Raw genomic sequence first — 24,222 nt, forward strand, 5'->3', positions numbered from 1 at the left:
CATTAAAGCCTTCTATAAAAACATAAATGATGATACACCTTCTGTATTAAATTTTCGGACATTACTTGTGGAATGACCTGATATATATATATTTATAAATCTTTGATTTATGAACAATGATAAAATTACAAAGAAACTAAAAAAAATCAAAATTAATTTTTCTATTACCAATCCTTCTTGTCATTATTAAGTCCTCAGTAGTACAGTGATATGTCTGCAGATGTACAGCGCTAGAATCCTCGTTTTGATACCCTTTGTGGGCAGAACACAGATAGCCCGTTGTGTTGCTTTGTGCTTAACTTAAACAAGAACAACAATGATCATCATTAAAACTCATAACGGATTAGATGTGTGGTCATATCACTCAAAAGCGTTGGATATATTTCATCTATCAGACAAAATCCAGGAAAATCAGTGAAGAGTTAGGAGTTGAGTGCTTAAACCTATAAAGTTTCAACTTGTACCACTTTTCTTTGTCTACAGCCTGTGTGTATTATTTAGATACAGCGTTAAAGTAGAGGGTTAGGGTGATTTAATTCTATTTAGAATTTCAAACATGGGGATATCATTTGTCCTTAATGGCGTTGGAAAATAAAGGGATATGAATCAACTTAGGGAACTAAAGAACCTGCAACAAGTCATACCACAACTGTGATAAGCAAAGTGCGAATGTTTTTTACAAGTGAGAATCTATGAATACAAAATGCAATGACATAAGCAGTTGACGTGACCTATGCCAGTACGCAACATAATGAAGAAGAACCCATCACCTGATAAAGGACATAATCTGATTCCAAGATATGTCTATTCAATATGTCTATTCAACCATTTGATAACTCAAATAGCTGGAGAATGAAACAGGTATTCGAGATATTCCACACGAAGACGTACAGGTGAGGTTGCTGGATGCAGTGCCTATGGATTTTGGTCCGATTGGACAGTTGAAACGAGATCAAGGAAACTGCGGTCTTCCTATGCTAAAAATATTATGGACAGCAGTAGAGAGTAGAAGCAACGCTCGTACATGGCAGCTTTACGATGAAGACTTTTACAACAAAACCTATGCTGCAGGATTATTGTCAAGATGCACAATCGTAAAATAGGTCATACTTGGACATGAAAATTTGGATTACGTGATGTATCGAGAGCAAAAAATTAGTTTTAATACAACTTACTCAACCTCAGCTGGTTTGTTTTGAATTTCGCGCAAAGTTAAGCGACAGCTATCTGCGCTAGCAATCCCTAGTTTAGCAGTGTAAGACTAGAGGGAAGCGACTAATCATCACCACCCACCGCCAACTCTTGACCTACTCTTTTACCAACGAATAGTGGGATTGACCGTCACATTACAACGTACCCAAGGCTGAAATGGGGAGCATTTTGGCGTGATGGTGATTGGAACCCGCGACCCTCGGATTACGAGTGGAGTGCCTTAACCACCTGGTCATGCCGGGCTTATAATTCAAATAGACGAAACCATTTCTTTATTTAATTCGTTAAATTTTGTTAAATAAAATGAAAAGCTCTGATCTTTAGCTCCAATAAAGTTGATAAATCATTACTTGTCAACATCAAAGCACGTAATGCACATCAGGAGTCCTTAACTAATTATAAAATACCAGAAATCTGTGAACACTGTATATTCGTGACCTGTGCACTTCTCTCATCATTTCCAATATTGTATATGTACGTTTGTAGCTTTTTATGTAAAACCTCTGAAAAAAGATTTATACTTTTAAATATAACCCATTTGTTATTTTCTTTACAATAAAAAAAATATTGATTTATCTCCAAAGCTACAAACCAAAGTATTTTAATTCTCTGGGGAGATAAGTAGGAAATCTTACATATGTTTTATTTGCTATGCACGTAATATTTACGCTAAAACACAACGGGCAGTTTCGTGATATCTGTCAAATAGAATGATGTGTGACTATAGAATGAAAGGCAATTTGTAAAAAAAAAGAAAGAAAGTTTTTGTCAACCTGCGAAATAAAATGGGTGTGGATATCATGGTTTCGCAAAATCTGTCCTGTGATCGTTTGGTTTAGAGCTTTCAGAAGACTTTTAATGTTATTCTGCCAGATTGTTTCATTTTAATGGCATTCAAGAGTTTAAAGAGGCCATTAAAACAGTAGTTACTTTTATGACTTCGTGTTAAACTGAAGTGAACGATCACCAACTTTCACTTCAATTTGAAGAAACAACATAACCGATTGTAATGGTTTAACGTTCAGTTAGTGACTAATCAACTAAATGCTTTTCCTCTTGCAGAATAAGTACATGTTCGCTTCATTATTTGGCAAGAAAAACAACTGATGATCAGTAATATTTGACATTTACGTAAAATAATACTGACCGTAAGAGTAACAAAAACGCTTAAAGAACAAAACGATCATTATATTAGAACAAATAAAAATTTGCTGTTAGTCAGATGGAACAATAGCGATGTGTGAACGAAAACAAATAACAGTAATTTATTGGAAAGAATAACAGTAAACTAATAGGCCTAGCATTTGTGGTAATACTGATTTGGGGTTGATTTTTGAATTTCGTGCAAAGCTACTCGAGGGCTATATACGCTAGCCGTCCCTAATTTAGCAGTGTAAGACTAGAGGAAAGGCCACCAGTCATCACCACTCACCGCCAACTCTTGGGCTACTCTTTTACCCACAAGTATTGGGATTGACCGTCACATTATAACGCCCCACAGCTTAATGGGCTAGCATATTTGTTTCGACTCGTAATCTGAGGGTCGCGGTTCGCATCCCCGTCGCGCCAAACATGCTCGCCCCTTTCAGCCGTGGGGGCGTTATAATGTTTCGGTCAATCCCACTATTCGTTGGTAAAAGAGTAGCCCAATAGTTGGCGGTGGGTGATGACTAGCTGTCTTCCCTCTAGTCTTACACTGCTAAATTAGGGACGGCTAGCACAGATAGCCATCGAGTAGCTTTGTGCGAAATTCAAAAAACAAACAATCCCTGCTGTAGAAATAATTTCTCAAATATATCATTTTTGGTTATCGCCTTACCAATATTCTACAATTCAACACATTTCTGATATTACAATGTATTAAAGGAAAGACGAAAATTACAGTAAGGTAATTTTTCATTCATGTCACGATCTTATTTTACATTTTTATTTATATTATACTGAGCTGGTGGGATATGGTAGATTTAAGGCTCACACAATAACAAAAAATAAACATGGTTAATGAAAAACGTGATCTAACATCAAGCGCTTAAACGACAGAAAAATGAAAAATGAGGTATTTCAAAATTTCAACTAAAGAAAAAATTGAAAGGTCATATTTTCTTTGTGTTTTAATGCTTTGTTTGTTTTGTTTCTGAATTTCGCGCAAAACTACACGAGGGTTATCTGCGCTAGCCGTCCCGAAGTTTGCAGTTTAAGACTAGAGGGAAGGCAGTTAATCATCACCAACCACTGCCAACTCTTGAGCTACTCTTTTATTAACGAATAGTGGGATTGACCGAAACATTATAACGCCCCCACGGCTGAAAGGGCGAAAATGTTTGGTGCGACGGGGATTCGAAACTGCGACCCTCAGATCACGAGTCGAACGCCTTAACCCACCGGGCCATGCCGGGCCGTGCTTTAATGCAATTTATCACACGTGATGCAAAGAGTCAAAAGGGACAACAAATTGCTGGGTACAGAAACGTGTAGAAAGATTCATATTTTAGATGTAATTTTACTGAACATTTAAACTAAAAAATTAATTATTATTCTCTTAAGAAAAAGTAGTATTTGTTTTATGTTAAGCATAAAGCTGCCGCAGAAATTGAAACTTGATTTTTTTAAGCGTTATAAACCTTAAGACTTACCTCTAAGCCACCAGGGGGAGGTTGCAAAAAAGTGATCACACATTGAGCTCTCTTTCAATAAATCGCTTTAAAAATATAAAAATTATTCATTGGAGTTTCTAAGCATAAAATAATATTACTAACTGTTTGCTTACACATATTCCAGATAACACAGTATTGGGTTCTGAGTATACTCATTAAAGTGAAACAGCATTAAGACAAAACAGAACTAATAAATCATATTAATTTGTGCAAAAAATAAAATTGATGTTAATTTAGGAGAAAGTAATTTTGTTTACAAATGGATACAACAGCAGAATTGTTGTTATGCTTTATTGAACCCAAAAAGTAACAACCGCAAAATATCATGAGTGCATATGTACACGTTAAGTTGACTTGGTTGTTTTTTGAATTTCGCACAAAGCTACATGAGGGCTGTCTGAGCGAGCCGTATCTTAATATAGCAGTGTAAGACTAGAATGAAGGCAGTTAGTCATCACCACCCTCTGCCAGCACTTGGGCTACTCTTTTACAAACGAATAAAGGGATTGACCGTCACTTTATAACGTCCTCACAGCTGAAAGAGAGAGCATGTTTGGTGTGACACGGATTGTTAACTGCCATCGTTTTTTGTTAAAAAGTAGTGCTACATGATTTTACCAGAACAAGGAAAGCATGTTTGCATACTGTCATTGGCCACACAGTCGTTTATAATTGGAGTAGAATATCAAAACTTTTTTCTTTTTTGTATTTAAGATAATCTGTGCTACGTTAACTTACGCGTGGATAGCAAATTAATGTGAATGTTATTCAAACATTTGATTTTTGTCTGACGTATAAATGTATAAATATATATATATATCATTCACGTGAATGAATAGTATTAATATTTTAACCTTATTATACTGGCGGGATCACATGTTACAACGAATTGTAATTTTATATTATTGCTTGTTACAACACTTTTTCCAAAAACTGACTAGAATATTAAGCGAAATTACTCATTTGTTACTAAACTACACAGTGCGCTTTAAGAGTATTAAGTATAATTAATCACAGTGTTTAGTGGGGATAGTCACAGTGTTGTTACCGGAAGTGATCACAGTGTTTAGTTGAATTAATCAGAGTGTTATTACCGGAATTGAGCACAGTGTTTAGTAAAACTAACCACAGTGTTAATGATGTTAATCACAGTGTTTAGTATAATTTATCACAGTGTTAAGTGAGGCTAGTCACAGTGTTTAGTGGGGTTAATCACAGTGTTTAGTGAGGTTAATCACAGTGTTTAGTAAAACTAACCACAGTGTTAATGATGTTAATCACAGTGTTTAGTACAATTTATCACAGTATTAAGTGAGGCTAGTCACAGTGTTTAGTGGGGTTAATCACAGTGTTTAGTATAATTAATCACAGTGGTGATGATATTCTAATTTAGGTACTTTTGTTACTGAATGGTTTTTCTCCTTTTCGTATAATATGAATTTAAGTTATCAAAGTTCAATGAATTTTTGAGTTTAAAATTTAACACACATAATTTTTTTTCCGAATTTCAATGATTACCGATTTACAACAGTAACTGTTTACGGTTAAACTAGTACGTGTTGTCTGTTGAAACCTCTGAATTCCTTAACGAAGATTGTAACAGTTTGTAACGATATAATTCTTGTGACGAATTAGGAGCAAATATTTGTTAAAACTTAGATCGTGATTTATGCTTAAAATCACCGTAGACAAGTTTGTATACACTGTAAATCTTTCTAATGACCACAGTTAACTTTCAGTTGGTTTCCTAAGGTTTTACGTGTTGGAATCCCGTCTTTTGTACAATTCAATACTATACACATCCAGTAAGTGATATTTCAAGCAAAGAAAATTAACTTTCGGAATAAATTAGTTTCAAGTCACTTCTCTCGAAGTTTCTGTATCCTCTAAATAGAACATGTTTCATTCGGAATTTAAAATATCTACATTGCTTGCAGTTTACGCCAACCTCCCATTATCAGTTGCGAAACAAAATCGCTTATTGACAAAATAAATTTTGGTCAGTATGTCGTAATCGTATTTGATGACGGTTTAATCAGAGACTTCGCTCGCTAACGGTCTCACTTCCTAGTACTGTCTACTTCAAATTACGTTGTTTTTCCCTGGCAATTTTGCACGTCTTTTTCGACTGTTATGTCGTCTGCTCGTTGTCTCCATAAACGTTTCTAATTGTAAACCCGTGCTTAACGTAGATGCATTTTTAGTAAATAGTGAATTCATCATTATTTGCATCCTTAAATCAAGGACAGGTCATCGACGGAAGTTGTCTCACTGAAGACGTGTATGATAGCATTGAGGCACAACATAATAAGTTTAGCAACAAAATACAGTTGAAGAAACGTTAAGTACAATCTAGTTTAATAAAAATAAACACGTTCGATGAGTATATTCCAACAAAACTAGTATTGCATGAAGTAGCTTATTCTCTGAACTCTTACTAAGTTCGATTCCCGTGTCAAAATATTAGTTTTTTTTCCTTCGGTTTCTGTGCTATTTGAATGTAATGTTATACATTTAGTTCAATGTCTATATTTTTTCAGTTTGATGCATGTAACGTATGGTGTTAAATGTGTATTGCGCAAGTTCCGTCTGTTCTCCAAATTTGTACAATATCCTAGAGAGTAAGAATCAATATATGTTTTATGAAAATACTAGTGTATATTCGAACGTTATTGAACATTCAAAACTTTCGCCTTAAAATATATAAACGAACGCGCCGAAAGCATATAGAGAATATTGTTTTGTCACTATAGTCATTATTCTCTAAGTCTCGGAAGCTATAATTGTAACAAACTTTTATTAATCGGAAAATTACAGATATTTGACCAGGAACGTTTATAGATTTTGAACATGACAAACTTTGGTGAATCACCTTCAAACGTTAGCATTTCTATCAGAACATTAGATACTGTCATCGGTGAAAACTTTATATACTGACTTTTCTCTGACGAATATATCTAATGTTTTCATAGAAATACTAACACCCGAAGTTAATTCTCTGAAGTAAAATGGTTTGTAATATTCGATTTGTTTGTTGGTTGTTTGGTGTTTAATGGTACAAACCAACTAGGTTATCTGCGCCAAACAACCGGTAAAAAATGCAAAATTCAAATCTTTACAAAATGTAAAAATGAATTAAGATAAAACTAAAGACAGTTCAAGAAAGCAAGTAAAAAAACGTAAATAGAAATAAAAAGGCCAATTGATCTTAAAATGTAAAAATACAAGTAAGATGGACTGTGTCACCATCACCAATGACACTGTTCAGCATCATGGGTAAAGCCCATGGAAAAAAATAGTCTTAAATGATGTCGTAACAACGGCATGGCAGTAAAACATGAGCTATGTGTCACAAAGGTCACACATTGAAAAAAATGATGAACAACTTTCTTTTTCCTATATGTTTGAGACGGAGTTCAGGATACTAACTTTCGAGCCTCGGGGTAAGAAATGTTCTTAACTATTTTCAAATGCTGCAGCTTTTTCTTCTCCACCAACCACGGGCCAGATCGAAAGTAAAAGGAATGGTAACTAATGAATTAAACACAGTATGTTCCAGTTTGCACTCGTATGCGTCGTGGTCTTTGCCATCACAATGAGTACGTGTCAAGGAACAACGAAATGATGCCTCTGAATGTCCGAACTGCTGGCACTGTAAACATAGGAGAGGGTTAGAAATGTATAGCTGAACCTTACAGTTCAGATAACCTGCCTGAACAGAGGCAGGTGGATGTGGTGATGTAAATGCCAAAATTAATGCACTGGTTGGCAGCTTAATTCCATTCGTGTGAGAGGAAATACGGCACACAACAGGAATGTCTTGGTTGGAGAAACCAGCGATGATGTTTTTCAAAACTTTCTCAACTTTACTTCTCAGGAGGAATTTAAAGTAGGATGGGGTATATCCCCAATGGCCTTAGAATTCAGAAGTGGTTCACTGAGTTTTGTAGTAGATGTTTTCACCAAGGCGCCCCCAGAACGTAGCTTCTTGACAGCTTTTGGAGAGCCAACAAGCCACTTTAATCCTTTTTGGATGAAAAAGGGAGGCATTCATCCCAGTAATTTGTCTGATAAAGAGTGCAAAATTAAAAATCGTAGGATAGGTTCTGAATGTGATTCTTATTTCGTAATAGAGTCATATATGCATGGTCGTTTACTATTTTTTATGAGATTATTTTTTCAACAATTGGGGAAATCACAATTAATAAGGGAAAATTCAGTGTCCATTGACCACACCCACCATGGGGCCATACGAGGGGATGCATTACAATACCAAACAAGAACAATGCAGCAATGCCAGGGTTCTGTGATCATTATACCCAAACACCAGCATCAGACATAATGTCCAGAACACCTACTGAGAATGCCCAACATTGGTACTCAGTTGACCCTAGCTCAACAGGATCAGGTAATTGACTCTGAAGAGCACTCTAAGGTCAACTTTCTACTGGAATTGAAGGCCAAAGTGGCATGTTAAGGTTGGAGCCCTCAATCACTAGGATCCTCTTCTTTGCTACTTCACGAGTGACACGCATGGCAAACACGTGGATGGAAGTTCAGATCCCAGAGAAGGTGAACTGAAAATACAGAACTTCTTCCCTGGGAGCTCCCATCACCATATATGTACAGGTATCCATACCAAGTGGTATAATTTTCAAAACCTAGTGAAATATCTGTAGTTTTCAGATTGATAAGCGTTTGTCACAGTTACAGCTTCCGGGATTTACAGTATGCTAACTGTAGCAAACCAATAATAATAGCATTATACTGTCTCTCGGTGTGTCGATTTATAATGTTTAAGCGAGGTTGTCGAAAGGTCAGCTGGCCTAACAATACGCTTTCATAGAACATATATCGTTAATTCTTAGACTCGAGAATTTTCTACAAATTTAGGAAATAGGCAGAAATTTCGCAATACAGATTTAACAGTACAAGCTACATGCATTTCTAAATATATATATTTAAGTGAAACAAATATTGATATTAAAATAAATATATAACAGTAAATCCCTTACATTTTTATTACGCCTGACCCTGTTTATGTTTTAAAAGTTTGAAACTGTGCACTTTTTAAAATGCTATTAAGGTCCTAAACAAACGGTTTTTAATCACGATACTGTCAAAAACACATAAGGTTACGGATAAATCTGAATAACAGAAATTCGGTAACAGTAAACATCATTTTGTAAAGGCAAGGCTTAATCTAACCTATATATAAGTCAGCGTGTGTCACTTATACTTGATTTCTCGAAATAGGAGGAGTCCTAAAAGTCAACATGCCTTTACGAGATAGAACAGTTCGACTACTGACTGTCCATTACGACTTTAGTGACAAGGTTAAAAGGGATCGTAGGAGGGATGACGAGATACCTTATAAGTGTAGTGAGCGTTGGTGTAATAAGCCTAAATAAGGAAGTAGTGTGGTATAACCTAGTCTAGAGCCAAGTGCATAAAAGTTATCATGAAAGTAAAAATATCGATTCAAGTTTAATCTTATATATCGTTTCTGAATTAAGATATTTTCTGCTATATCATCAATATTTTTATTTAAATAAAAATTTAAATAAACAAACTTCTTTAATCAACTGAGACTCTAAATTAAGAAATCAGCAAATATTTTTTCAAGTTTTGTTGTTTATACATTTGATTTTATACTTTCAATACATGTTGGTAAAAGAGTGGCCCAAGAGTTGGCTTTGGGTGGTGATTACTAGCTGCCTCTAGCTACGAAATTACGAACAGTTAGCACAAGTAGCCCCCGTGTAGCTTTACGTGAAATTCAAAACAAATCAAACTTTCCACTACAAAGGCTAATACAAATATTAGGCTTTATTTTTGTTGCCAAGCAATATGACATAAAAGCTACTATTGGAACATGGTATTGCGAAAACACACTGGCTTTTCGATATTTTAGAAGTTGTTAATATAACTGTCTTTTAGCATAATTATTCTATGAACACGTCACGAATTCATTTCATGAATTATACCAAATTATATTGGCTCACAAATGAAATTACCGACGTTTGACTGCCTCGATGCGCCCGGCATGGTCAGGTGGTTAGGGAGCTCGACTCGCAATCTGAGGGACGTGAGTTCTTATCCTCATCACATACATTTTTAGGTATGTAGCAAAAAATATCATTGCAAAACATGGGCATTAAGACTCTGAAACCTAACATTCATCTTGTAATTATCTGCCATTCAGAACTGAATACATCATCAGGCATTACGAAATTATATCTGAGTTTATATCAGCCTAATGAACATAAATTTTTCTCTGAAACTTATGTTGTCTTTCTTACCTCAAAACGAATAAAATATCTTGGCCAACGTGAAATAGGTTCAGCTCTATTACTTCGTGATAACTACAAAAACAGTATTTACTGGAACAAACATTAAAATAATATCCAAATTTTATATCATTCACACAATCACAATCCCTGTATATCTTAAATCAGATTTTCTAAAAGTGTAGTAAATGTACCTCCAGATACCCGGCAAGGGCGAAAAAGAAACAAGGATAACCGCTCTAAAAAGTTTTTGCTCCTGAACCCGAAAGTATCTTATAGACGTGGAGCCACATCTTCGTCTCAAGATCACATACATCTAAACAGATTTCCTTGTCTTAATGTGTGGTTACAAGCAGTTCCGCACATCGCATAGAGCAACTATCAACTGGTTTATTTACAGGTACATATGCAAATTTGAGTGAAGTTATTATTACTTCGCTATTACGTTTAATGGGTAACAGTAATAAAGTTCGTAAGCTTCTATGCATTTCAACTTGTACATTATGTGTATTATTATGTGACTGTTTTCCTTCCCAGACAGCAGTTGGACAACGCTGACTACATCACTCCTCCGGTGGTCCATCGATATGGAAAGACAGTCACAGACCATGAGAAATATATTGTCATTAATGTATCGACCAAATGAATTTGATTTTTCGAGAGAATCTCAACAATCATAGATAACTCCATATTGTACAATACTTAGGTTTCTATTCAAAGCTAACAAACAGATAACTCCATATTGTACAACACTTAGGTTTCTATTCAAAGCTAACAAATAGATAACTCCATATTTCACAACATTTAGAACTCCATCCGACGCTAACAAACAGATAACTCCATATTGTACAACACTTAGGTTTCTATTCAAAGCTAACAAATAGATAACTCCACATTTCACAACATTTAGGGCTCCTTCCGATAATAACAAACAGATAACTCCATATTTCACAACATTTAGAGCTCCATCCGACGCTAACAAACAGATAACTCCATATTTCACAACATTTAGGGCTCCATCCGATGCTAACAAACAGATAACTCCATGTTTCACAACATTTAGAGCTCCATCCGACGCTAACAAACAGATAACTCCATATTTCACAACGTTTAGGGTTCCATCCGACGCTAACAAACAGATAACTCCATACTGTATAACACCTACCCAAATTGGTTATTCTATAAATAAAATGGCCCTCATAAGAGTGTTTGCATTTAAAACAGTATATAAAGTCTTATGTCATTGGGTTCATGTGGTATTTTGTCATGTTTAATTTTTTATTTCACGTACGTTGTTTCAGGGTTTCGATTTTTCTTGTCATTTTCTTTTTTAAATATTTTTATCCTTCTTCACTCTCTTTATTTTACACGCCAAAAGTCTCCTACCGTTTCCAATATAGGAAATCACTACCATAAAACTCTACTTTGTAATAAAATAATACCTACATCCATAATTCCACATCGCCCAAATGGGTCAATAACAAAGTTATTGCTTCCGAAAAGTCACTAAAAATAGCATGATTAATACGTTCACGTTCTGTTCGTTCTCAGTTCAATATTAGCGAGGAAAAAACTACCTTCATTAAGTGGTTGACTTATCATTTGCTATAACCAAAGACTAGTAGAAAGAGGCTTACAAGAAAAACAATTCTATTAATTCCTCGGCTAAACAGTGGTTTCACGTGTACTGGATTTACTTCTTAGACGAATATTTTTAAGTGCATTGACACATTACTCCAACAGTCAGATATTATTTATTACTTAGCTTTCGTGGAAAATTTATCTTAAATTAATCATTTCGTAATTAATCGTTCTCAGGAAAGCGTGGCTTCGGCCACAGATGCACTCTACGAAAATGAAAAGAAAAAATATATGTTATGAACAGTTCTTAAAGATAAAAGAATATTTATCAGTTAAGTTAAACCATTTTTTTATGTTCAAGATTCGTTTTTATATCTTTGTTATTTTTTGCTTTTCTGACGACGAACAATCAAAACACTGAATCCAAAATGTAGAGAAAGATAAAACTTTAATTGATCTATTTTTTAAATAACTTAGTTTTATCTAAGCACATGGCTCACGATAGACTGTTGCGTCTTTTGCATGGATTAAATTTCAAATTTTAGCGCCGAGTACGCTAGAGCTACTAGGTTGCAGCTCCCCCTGGGCTCATCTCCTTATCTCCCCCAAGATTGCTGGAGACTAAAAGGTATGTTTGTTTTTATAATCTTTCAAAATAGGTTTGGATTTAAAATAGTGGCCAAGAAAACTATGACACATGAGTGGAAGTACTTAATTGAGCACGTAAAAAACGTATTTATTAATAGTGTTTTATGTTAGAGTTAATAGCTCTTCCTTTAGTCTTTCGGTTTCCAAAAGATTCTCTCCAATATAGTCATTACCATTTCACCCTGTGAAATGCTACAAAATCTTAAGCTGATATCTTAGAAAGAACCATATCCATCATAACCTCCTTTAAAGCTCTTGGGTCGCCATCCCCATTTGCAGAATAGAATCCTAGATCCTGCTTTTCTGCAATAGATGAAGAACAAGAAACATAAGAATACAATACATGGATTACGTCACCCATATACCAAAAGAACAATCGCTAGTGTGGAGGCGCCAAAAACTACAGAGAATGAGAGCCCGCCAAGTCAAAAAGAGAAAAGAAGTCATTATATTTTTACAAAGCGGTTTAGATAATGCTTTTGGTTATTTACCAAAACTATAACTTTTCACTTTAAAACTGCCCTTTAAGAGAAAACTTGTTATATTTTCCTTTTCTTAAAATATTGTTCTTACAACTTTTAAGCTATATCGCTTAAAATAATCTTTTAATGCACATTTATCCTAATCAGTGCGTTGAAAACAGACATATCTATGAACCACTACACTGACCTACAATAAGTTATTTTGCAACAAATCAAACAAAGTTCTTTTCTTTAGGAGAGAAGCCTCTTCAAGTTTCCATTTCCGAGAGAGGGTCGGTGATAAAAATTTCTCAAAAGAGATTCTGCTCCAAAGTTTGGCGTAAAAATGTTTTGGAAAGAAGATTGTTCTTTTCTTTATCCCCTTGTGTGAAATTGTATGATTATATATTTAAGTTTTGACTTAGAATGTTTTTGTCTTTAAGATAGTATTAGTAGTCTGTAGATTTAGAAAGGGATCTTCATCTGAACACTTACCGAGGTACAATAGTGTAATACCAATACAGGCTTGTTAAACACCAAAAGCAATACCCATTATTATCTGTATGCGCTTTAGTTTGATTTATTATTTCAAAACATAAATAGTGCTTGCCGGATTCATGTGTATTTGCACTCCACTAAATTTGAAGTGTATATTATTCAGCGAGGAGCGAGCCAGAAAGGCTGTGACACACTGCACCTATTTCGTTACTGTCACACTGCACCTATTTCATTACTGTGTTCTATTAAATGTGCGGAAAAAGTTATACAGCTACCTTTCCTGAACATGCTGGACATTTCCAGAACATTCTAGACCTTCATCTTTAAGAACGTTCTGAAAAATTAGAGAGTATTCTCGAAGCGGTTTGAAAGACCCTGTAAGTCAGTGAGTAACTTCGATTGTCATCGTTACTGTGTATTCAAGTATCAGTATCCAAGGGTTATCATGCAAGTATGTCGCGTAGAGCCATTATCAATGTGCTGCAAAAAGAAAATGAATGTAACGTGGAAGAAAGCAGTGGATCAGAAAGTGAATATTGAAGAACAGTAGATAAAGAAGTGATCGCTTCATCTGAGTCAGAACAAATAGAACCACTATCCTAGAGAAGGTAGAGAAAAAAACGGTCGAAGTACTAGCGATAAGGCTTTGATTCCATAGTGTTGAAATATGTTACGTAAATAAATCTGTTTTTCTGGTGTCTGTTGTTAAACGTTGAGAGACGACATGACTGGGTAATTAAAAAGGCTTTATTAAAAATGTACAACATTTCAACAAGATTATGTCGTCTTTAGGTATAAGCTGTTTACAGTTTGTTTGTTTTGAATTTCGCGCAAAGCTACACGAGGGCTATCTATGCTAGCCATCCCTAATCTAGAGTGTAAGACTAGAGGGAAGGCTGCTAGTCATAACCGCCCACCGCCAACACTTGGGCTATTCATTTACCAACGAATAGTTGGATTGACCGTCATATTATAACTCCCCCACCGCTGAAAGGGCGAGCATGTTTGGTGCGACCGGGATTCGAACCCGCGACCCTCAGATTACGAGACGAACTCCTTAACGCATCTGGCCATTTCGGGCCAGCTCTTTACAGACACACGTATGGAAGAAAGATGTTATGTGGCCAGAAGTTGCTTAACAGTTTAGTAAAGTTATCTTGGTAACCAGGAGTGTTTGTTTAGGGTAGGGTTGTTTTGTTCAATTAAGCTAGCTTACTCTATTCTGTGTTCATTAAAGTTTGTTTAATATTAAAGTGTTTTGTACTGTGGTTTTGTTGTTGTTTTCTTTTGAGTTGCGATGTTGGTAAACATGAAAGGGTTCATTATTTGTTTGTACTTTGTGAGTTTAAGTAATTTGTTTACTCGTCAAAGTTCAGGGCCGTTTTTCTGAGTGAATTTCAAGTTAAAGGAAATTTTATGCCTGATGTCAAGTGTTCTCCAAGTTTTAATTAATTTGATTTGAGTTTTCTAAATGTTTACTCAGTTCAACACAATATTACAGCTTTAGTGTTGAAGTACACATGACCTCAAGTGTTATAATTAAGGTTGAATGTGTCATTGTATACGTAGGGTTAAATCTACATTTGTTGGTATTATTTTCTTCATTCGCGACGTAATATTCCAAATATCTGCTTAGCTAGTGCCACATGTTTAACTCTAGTGTGATGTATAGACACATATACGGACATATAGGTTTTAAAAATCTCAGGCTTATCACGTAAATATATTTTATCTTCAAGTAAATTTATTTTTGAGAGAGTTCAGCTTGATTTCTCTTTCTTTTTTTAAATTTTGAAACACTATACAATCATTTGTTGTGAAAGATTGTTTCTTTGTTTTGAATTTCGCGCAAAACTACTTGAGGGCTATCTGCGCTAGCCCTCCCTAATTTAGCAATGTAAGACTAGAGAGAAGGCAAGTAGTCATCACAACCTACCGCCAACTCTTGGGGTACTCTTTTACTAACGAATAGTGAGATTGACCGTAACATTATAACCCTACACAGATGAAAGAGCGAGCATATTTGGTGTGGCGGGGATTCAAACCCACGACATTTGGATTACGAGTCGAGTGTCTTAACCACCTGGCCATGCCGTGTCTGTTGTGAAAGAAGCGAAAGAAAAACGTTTTATTTTGTTATAGTTTTGATCATTGTACATCGGTGGGGCAGCAGTAAGTCTTCGGATTAACAATGTTAAAATCAATTGTTCGATTCTTTTTTGTAGACGCAGCAGATAGACTAACGTGGTTCTGCTGTAAGAATAAATATATATTTTTCTCATCATCATGGCGATTGTACGAGAAGTGTAAGTACTTGTGTTTTCTTTCTGTATTTGTACTTATCTGTTACCATTATGTCTGAACTAGCATACCGTACACCACTATTAACTGTACACGCTCATACGATCGTAAAGAAACTAAGAAACTTAAATCAAAGAATTATCAATAGAAGAAATGACATCCATTTCATTCAACAATGTAGAAAGGAACAACTAACCACTAATTTTGTAAAGGTAAAACTTTCAAAAAATTTTAATACATTCACAAACATTATCCAAAATTTACAGAAAAAACTACTTAAAGCCATGTTGAACATGAAATACAAAGAACTACATAACTTAGAGAAACAAAAAATGAACCTAGACCATCAACTGGCATGCTGCATTAAACCAGAGATTTACGGACTTATACAACGAAACATAAACCAAATCAACACTAGGAACTACAGGGACAAAAAGATATTTCACAACAAAAACTAGAGAAACTAAGATGTAAACAACAGAAAAGACACCAACACGACAAATTGTTGACTAACCTCATAATTAACAGATCCGACCGACAATTAAACACAGACGAGATACATCTACTTAACAAAGGACTCAACTTCGCAATACTACCTAGGTACATTCCAACCTTAGTAATTGAAACATGATTAGAAGACCTAGTCAGGAGACTTGCGATACTTACCACAGAACACAAAAACAAGAAAACAACCGAAAACAACCAACAGAAAGAAGACAACTTCAACAATTTTATTGACATCCAACAGCCAAACTTCCCAGAAAAAATTAAAAATATTTTCCAGAAACACGTAAAAACAACATCTTAAACAATTTTTTCAAAGAATTTTCTCACAAAACCGTCAACATAATTTCACAAAACAGAAAGCTAAAAAACAATCTTACAAAAAGAGACATTAATTCTATTAAAAAACTAAAACAAGACAAAAACATAAAAATTATAAAAGGAGATAAAGGAAACGCTGTAGTCATAATAAACACGAATGAATACATCCAAGAAATGAAGAACATTCTATCAGACACAAACAAATTTAAACCAATACACACAAATCTAACAAAGACACACGAAACGCAACTGAACAAAATACCACTAACAATAAAAAAACACAATTTCACAAACACTTTATTCCTACCTACGTAAAACTGACTCACACACACCACAAATATACGGCATCCCCAAACCTCATAAACCAGATTGTCCATTACGACCAATAATGTTCACATATGAATCGTTTAATTACAATTTTAGTAAATGCATAACATGGGCATTCTCCAAATATGTAACATCAGCTCACTCATTAAAGACTCCTTTAATTTCAAGTCTGATCTTAATCAACTTAATCATAAAGCCTTAATGGCCAGTTTCGATGTTATATCCCTCTTTACAGAAGTCCCAACCGCTGAAGCCTGCAAGATAGCTGTAGAACGCTATATCCGAGACCCTAACCAATCAATAACCATTCCCAGCAACTAATTAGCATCCCTCGTAGAATTCACCACGATAAAGACAAACTTCATGTTCAACAACCAAAACTATATACAAACAAATGGCTTAAACATGGGCAATCCAGTATCACCAGTTCTAGCCAATATTTTATGACACAAGTTGAAACACAAGCAATACCACTATACTGGTAGAGATATGTAGACGACACGATTGCGGGATTCACATCTACAGAACACACACTTAATTTTTTCAATCACATTAACTCTATACATCCCAACATTAACTTCACATGTGAATAGGAAGGAAGCAATCAAACATTATTTCTTAACCTCAAAATTACAAGAATTGATACTAGACTGTACATTCCTTGGGACTCAGCACATGAAACAAAACAAAAACTCAACATACTAAGAAACCAAATAAACACAGCCATAAAACTATGCTCACCAGATAAAATTAACAACGAATTAGACAAAATAAAACAATACTTCATCAACATCAATAAGTTTCCTCCACAAACCACAGAAAACATTATATGCACACACCTATACAAAAAGCAAAATCAACCAACAAAAGTAAATATATTCCACAAATTAAAAAATCATGAAACCATATATTGCTGCATACCATATATTCCCGACATCAGCAGAAAAATAACCAACATTTGGCAAAAACTAGTAACAAAATATGATATTCCAGATATCAAATTTATTCAAAAACCAGGCGCAAAACTAAGATCTATAGTATGTAAAAACTACACTGACAAACATTACACCAACATTATTTATAAAATACAATGTAGAAACTGCAACGACTTCTATATTGGAGAAACAAGTAGAAAAATGGAAGTCAGAATGAAAGAACACAAAATGTCACCTTCACACATTTTCGAACACTGCGAATCAAATAAACACAACATAATCATAACAAACACCCAAATACTAAATAAAGAAACAAACATAAACAAACGCAAAATTAAAGAAGCCTTAATTATACAAGAACTCAAGCCCAAAATAAACCAATACAAAGGAACACCTTTATGCCTATATTAATAAATATAATCAAACACCTAAGCACGCCCTCTACACTCCTACGCTGAATTACACAACCCTCTTCAAACATGTGGTCAGCTATCGGTCAGTTATATCTTTCTTTCTTTGTGAACCTGACGATGACCGAAGAAGGTCGAAACGTTGGTCGCTTCTCTACATAAAATTTTCTCAATCCATACCAGCCGTTTTTAAATATATATAAGTCACACGGTTGTTGCTTGCCTGATAAACTCCTTATGATAAGTAAAAATAAAATCTGCAAAATATAATCCATTTACAGGAAAAACATTTTCACTAATTCTGTGATAATTCTAAAACAAGGAGAAAAAGAGACTTGTATATTAGCGAGATAGTGGAGAGACAGAGAAGGACTTTTTTATACAACTACTTGTTGACTAACAAACTGCCACAATATATCAGAGAAAGAGATAGAAAATTATTTCTAGTTTAAATACTTGCAGATTAACAAGAAAGTAGAAAGAAAGAAAGAAAAGCTTTGTTGTCTAACTGCTGGTAGACTAATGGAAAAGTGGAGAGAGAGAGAGAGATTTTTTTCTGGCCTAGTTGTTGGTAGACTAATGGAAGAGTGAAGAGAGAGAGAGAATTTTTTCTGGCCTAGTTGTTGGCAGACTAATGGAAGAGTGAAGAGAGAGAGAGAATTTTTTCTGGCCTAGTTGTTGGTAGACTAATGGAAGAGTGAAGAGAGAGAGAGAAATTTTTTTTCTGGCCTAGCTGTTGGTAGACTAACGAGAGAAAAGAAAAATTTTTTCTGGCCTAGCTGTTGGTAGACTAACGAGAGAAAATAAAAGTCTTTTTTCAATCAATCTTTGCTGGAAGGCTAACAAGAGAAAGTAGAGAGAGAGAGAGATAAAGTAGTTCTTTCCACCTAAGCTGTTGGTAAGACGGTAAAGGAAGAAGAATTATTCCTTATATTGTTCTTGTTCTCGGTAGACTAGCGTTCGTTTGAAAAGTTTCGCACATTAACCATCTTGATTTTTAACTGAGAGCTAAAACATATCACCTTCAGCCAATCCTTGGACTACGACTGTCTCACTGAAGAGTGAGATTTGATCTTCACTCTTGTTATGCACCTAATCTCCAAAGTGCTGGCTCGTTTCTGCGACAACAAACTGGCAAACAGGTATTCTCAGGTTCACATTCCAGGAATGCTAAGCATTAGACCATGCTTGTATCAGTGAAGATCTGATTTACATTCCAGGCATGCTAAGCATCAGACCATGCTAGTATCAATGAAGAGAGAAAGTCTTTCCAACCAACTCCTGCTTATTGGCTAGCAACAAAGTGGAGAAAGACTAGGAAGCACTATTTTGTTCCATAAACTAATTTATGGTTTATATAAATACAACCAAACCTATTTGATTTCGAAAATTATACATAACGTACCTAATATATATTCTAAAATCCTGAGTTTATGGTGGTCTTCAGAAAGATGAGATTGTATTTGTTGTACTGTTTTAAATCTCCCGGAAGAAATGCGGATAATTTGAGTAGGATACAAACTTATGTGTGTAATAATAATAAACTTCATTTCGATCAATTGAAGTTTGTTTTAAAAATCTGCAACGAGATTTCATAATACAACAAAAATTCACCTAACTCTAAACAAAATGTATAAAAATTGTTTTTGTGTCCTCCTTTAAAAGTCCTGCTTTTCAGTTACACGTGAAAACTATATGGACTTTATAACGCGTTTATTTTGCCATTAGAAACAATCAAAATATATTCGTTAATAGAACAGTAATTAATCTTCTTCGTATGGAGTTTGTACAAAAGTAACTTAGAACTGTTTATTCAGGGCTGAAATCCAGTTGACAACAACAGGTGTTACCCGAAAATCAAAGTTTATGGCACGAATCTATAAAGCTTTATTAATTATGGGACCAGTAATGGTGACTTACTGTTGTGACGAGTGGGTCATATAGAAAAGTCCAGGGAGCATTAGTTGGTAGATTTATCAGAGAAAAGTTTTATAGGAGGACCACGTGAAGGTTGGTACCACCCTTCAGAATGATAATTAATGTATCAATATATATATATATATATAAGTAAGATGTTTATTAGGAACGCTACTGAATAATTGACTACTTTTCTTTCTTTCACTTCTATTATAACACAAGATAGTTCTTCCATAATTGCTACTCAGGTTTTCTTGAAAAAGAACATAAGCTGATAAAGTTTAGTTTTGAAGCTGCAAGCTCAGTGTTATTTAGAATAAGTGGAACATCTTTCAATCAGCCTAAAACGGTTTGAACTCACGAGATACTCAAGGGAAACTTTCACGTGAGCAGTTCATTAATTAGACTTCAAATCCCAAAATAATAGCTTATGAATGTGATATATGCTGTGTAATTTTCTAACCAATTAACTTTTTTATCTTAAGGTTGATAAAATTGGAAAAATCGTCTAAGGTCAAGTGGAAACTCAAGTACTTTCGTTAAAATTACTACATTTGAAGACAGCTTGATATTCTATACATTTGATCCACATTTATAGACAATTTGCTAATCCTTACTTCTTTACGTAAAAGCAGTATGTGTATATTAAATTATACTGCAGTATGATTACTACACTTATATAGACATCCATACGTCCTCATGTATATGTTACACTTGAATAACTAAAATACGTCTACTGTAAGCTTACATTTTTTACTTTACACCACGTCTACAAAAGGCATTGAGAGATAGGAGTTAACAAGACTGTCTCTGTAATAACTTAAACAATTTGATAAATCAACAAATATAAATCGGTGAAAGATGGCGAAGAGAGGAAGGAACGGGATTAATGAATCGTTTTCTTCACAGCCTATAACATTAACACGAATGAAGTGAATCTGATTATATTTTGTTTCTGTCGTAGTGAGTAAAACTGAGTGAAAATATTACGTTAAACAAATAAGCTTCTTCAGTTAAACAATTTTTATTACCTAAGGCCCAGTAAAGATATTTGTTTAGACTTATTAAAGTTTTTCTTCTTCCGGATGTGCTTGACGAGTATCTTTAATATTGTGAACAGAGTTTCGGCGCATGTCAGAAAAAAAATTGATTATCCAAATAAAAATATAAAACTCTAGAAAATATCGAAACATAATTATGAAGCCTATTTCTCATGTGAACGGTAAGATATTTGAGCTCTTGTAATAAATTATATTTTGTTTTCAAAACTTTGCAAGAGAAAAAAATACCACGATTACTACTCTTATAAATATCAGTGCAAATTTAAACAGCTTCTTACAAGAGATAAACAATAACAAACACCACTAGATATTTTACTTCACAATAAATCAAAATATTACATTTAATAAAATAATTAAATTAGTTCAATGACACTGGTACATATTCTACAGGCTTTTAAGAAAATAAATTGTTTTGAGACATATATATATATATATATTGTTTTCATATAAATATCTACATCGATTTAAAATATTCATAGCAAACTTCAACTCAATTAATAGTAAGTTTGTGTTTGAAAACAAATAAGTACGTAAGTTATTGCGAGAACCAGTCGTTCTAATTGAAAATACAGACTGTCTCATGTGTGTGTTTTTTAAGTTAAAGTCTAATCACGAGGGTTATTAATATGTGGTAATAATTTAAACTCGCAACACCAATAAAAAATTCTAATGGAATTAGCTGCTATTAAAATATTATTTTCTATACCTAGGCATTGTTTTCACCACATTTGCATAACAATTATGTTTCATGCGTTTGAACGAGAGGTTACATAACAGCCGTTATTATGAAAACAAACCACAGTCGAATCTATTATTTAGAAAAAAACTATGGCCCAGTTTTTCACAACAACAAAGCAACATTCTATTTTACCCATATAAAAAAGACCGAAATGTATTTAACAACGTTTTAGTTCGGTACAGACACTAAAGTATAATTGAGAAAACAAAGCTCATGAAACAGAGCACACATCTTTTTGACTGTGTATAAAACACGTGCATCTTTGAAACCTTTTGGGTCTAGCATTTAAACATGGTTATGGTAATGTTTACACACTTTCATCACAACGGAAAGGGATATATTTTGTTAATTTGTAACTCTATAATTTTATCATATTAAATTATCATGGAGAATGTGACTCAAACAATTGAATTTATTTAAAATATTATGTACTCTGGTTTACCTACTGAGTGGCAGTTCTAAATCACAAATTATAGTTATCATTAGTATGGAGGTTAAACCTTATAGCATTCTGTGTTACGAAAGGTTTGTGTATAAATTAATGGTGGCCGGTGTTGATGTAAACTGTTTATGATAGCTACCTTTCTTTTGTTCCTGAGGATCCCTGCGTCTCGTGTCCCTTCCGCGTTGCCAGGAGTTTGGGCATCTTTGAGTTTGAGACCCATGCGACCATAGGCGTAGCTTATAACCACCAGGGGGATGAAATATTGTAAACAAACCAAGATCGGGTTGTATATATTCCAGATTAGTTGTGGTATTCCTACGTTGTTACAGAACGGTTTAGTATAGTTCCCTGTTACAGGATCAAACACGTGTGTCACTCTCAGAGCCAAGGCGTACGGTAGGCTTGCGATCGTTGCGAAAGTCCATATTCCAAGGATAATAAACTTAGCTCTCACTTTCGATGTTCGAGCTTTGAGAGGAAACATTACAGCACGATAACGATCAAGGGAAATAGCCGTTAAAGTAAAAATACTAACGTTAACCGATAAAGTCTGGACAAACGGGCAGAAAGCGCACATGAATTCGGGCAGAACCCACCGCTGTAGTAACGCAGCTTGAAACTGGAAGGGAATAGAGAAAAGTCCAATAACAATATCCGCACACGCCAAGTTAGCAATGAAAAAGTTAGTCACTGTTTGCATACGGAGACTGGTGGCCACAATCCACAGTACGGCAAAGTTTCCCATCACCGCCAACAGTGATACTGTCCCGTAGCAAACGGACAATAAACTGGTAACACCTGCGGGAACATCGTAAATCTCCACGGTCACTTGTTGCTGAACAGATACATTTACATCAGGGTTGAGAGTCGTGTTACTGTTTAAAGCAGGTAGAACCACGGGCAAGTTGAGAGAATTCATGGGTGAATTGTTCAGTCCAGTTTAAAATATTTAAATATTCACGGTTTGAGCGATTGTGCCGTGAAGAGTTTGTATGTTGTTCTACTGATTCAAATTTTCCCATAAGAACTCTATTTATAATTTCCGAGCCTTCAACAGCGCATGCACAGTGCATCCTATGTGCACTCAACATCTGTGACAGTTGTGGCCGCGCAATTTAAGCGGCAGTAGTGTGCGACACCGGTTCTCAACAGAGAACCCGTGGGAAGTAATCGATTATGGATACTTGGCAATGAGATCTATTAAAACAACCCAGAATACTTTTCCAATTTAGGTGAATTTTCTTGTTTTGTTATGTTCAAGGTTTGTTCACGCTTATTATGTTAGATTATTAGATAGTTAAATGTATTTCAGTAACACATGTGTTCGATTATTAGTTAGTTAAGTGTCGCACAGTAAGAGTTAACATGCTCGATTATTAGTTAGTTAACCCTCATACACACGGTGGGGGTCAAAAATGGGCCCACTTGTGTTTAAGTTGTTATAGAAATATCAAAGGTGTAACTTTCGGGCCTAAAAATGTACCTAATTTAATCTATACTAATAACATACTATACTAATACGTTTAACATGTATTTTATGCAAATGGGGTATTACACCCCTTGTCTAATGTCGAAATTCACGTTTTCCACATTGGGGGTCATTTTTGACCCCCGTTTAAAAAACTCAATTGCATTTCTGGTAAACAATCAAATAATATATTGATATGAAATTTTGTGTTCTAGAACATTCTAGAACACTCTATAAATGTTCTCGAGCATTCTAGAATATTCTTATCTACGTTGCATAGAGAGCCCTCAATCGATGATGAATCAGGAAAACCTGAAATAATATCATACTATAACTCCACCAAATGAGGAGTCGATACACTAGACCAAATAGTTAGATTCTTTTCCACAAAAAAGAAAGACCAGAAGGTGGCCAATGGCACTATTTTATAACATTCTTGATGCTGCCGCA

General features: G+C 34.7%; 1 protein-coding gene across 2 annotated transcripts in view; it reads right to left on the bottom strand.

Annotated features, from left to right (window-relative positions):
- Positions 1 to 23,433, bottom strand: part of LOC143258031 (tachykinin-like peptides receptor 99D) — a 69,638-nt gene extending 46,205 nt beyond the window's left edge. The window contains exon 1 of one of the 2 annotated variants that reach the window (XM_076517064.1): positions 22,441 to 23,432. In XM_076517064.1, coding sequence (XP_076373179.1) covers positions 22,441 to 23,223 — 783 coding nt within the window. In that variant the 5' untranslated portion in view covers positions 23,224 to 23,432. Of the gene's footprint in view, positions 1 to 22,440 lie in introns of both variants that reach the window. The other variant, XM_076517065.1, reaches the window with a different exon arrangement.
- Between the last annotated feature and the right edge of the window lie 789 nt (positions 23,434 to 24,222).

The sequence above is a fragment of the Tachypleus tridentatus genome, chromosome 7 (genome assembly GCF_004210375.1).
Source record: "Tachypleus tridentatus isolate NWPU-2018 chromosome 7, ASM421037v1, whole genome shotgun sequence".
NCBI classification, from domain to species: domain Eukaryota; kingdom Metazoa; phylum Arthropoda; class Merostomata; order Xiphosura; family Limulidae; genus Tachypleus; species Tachypleus tridentatus.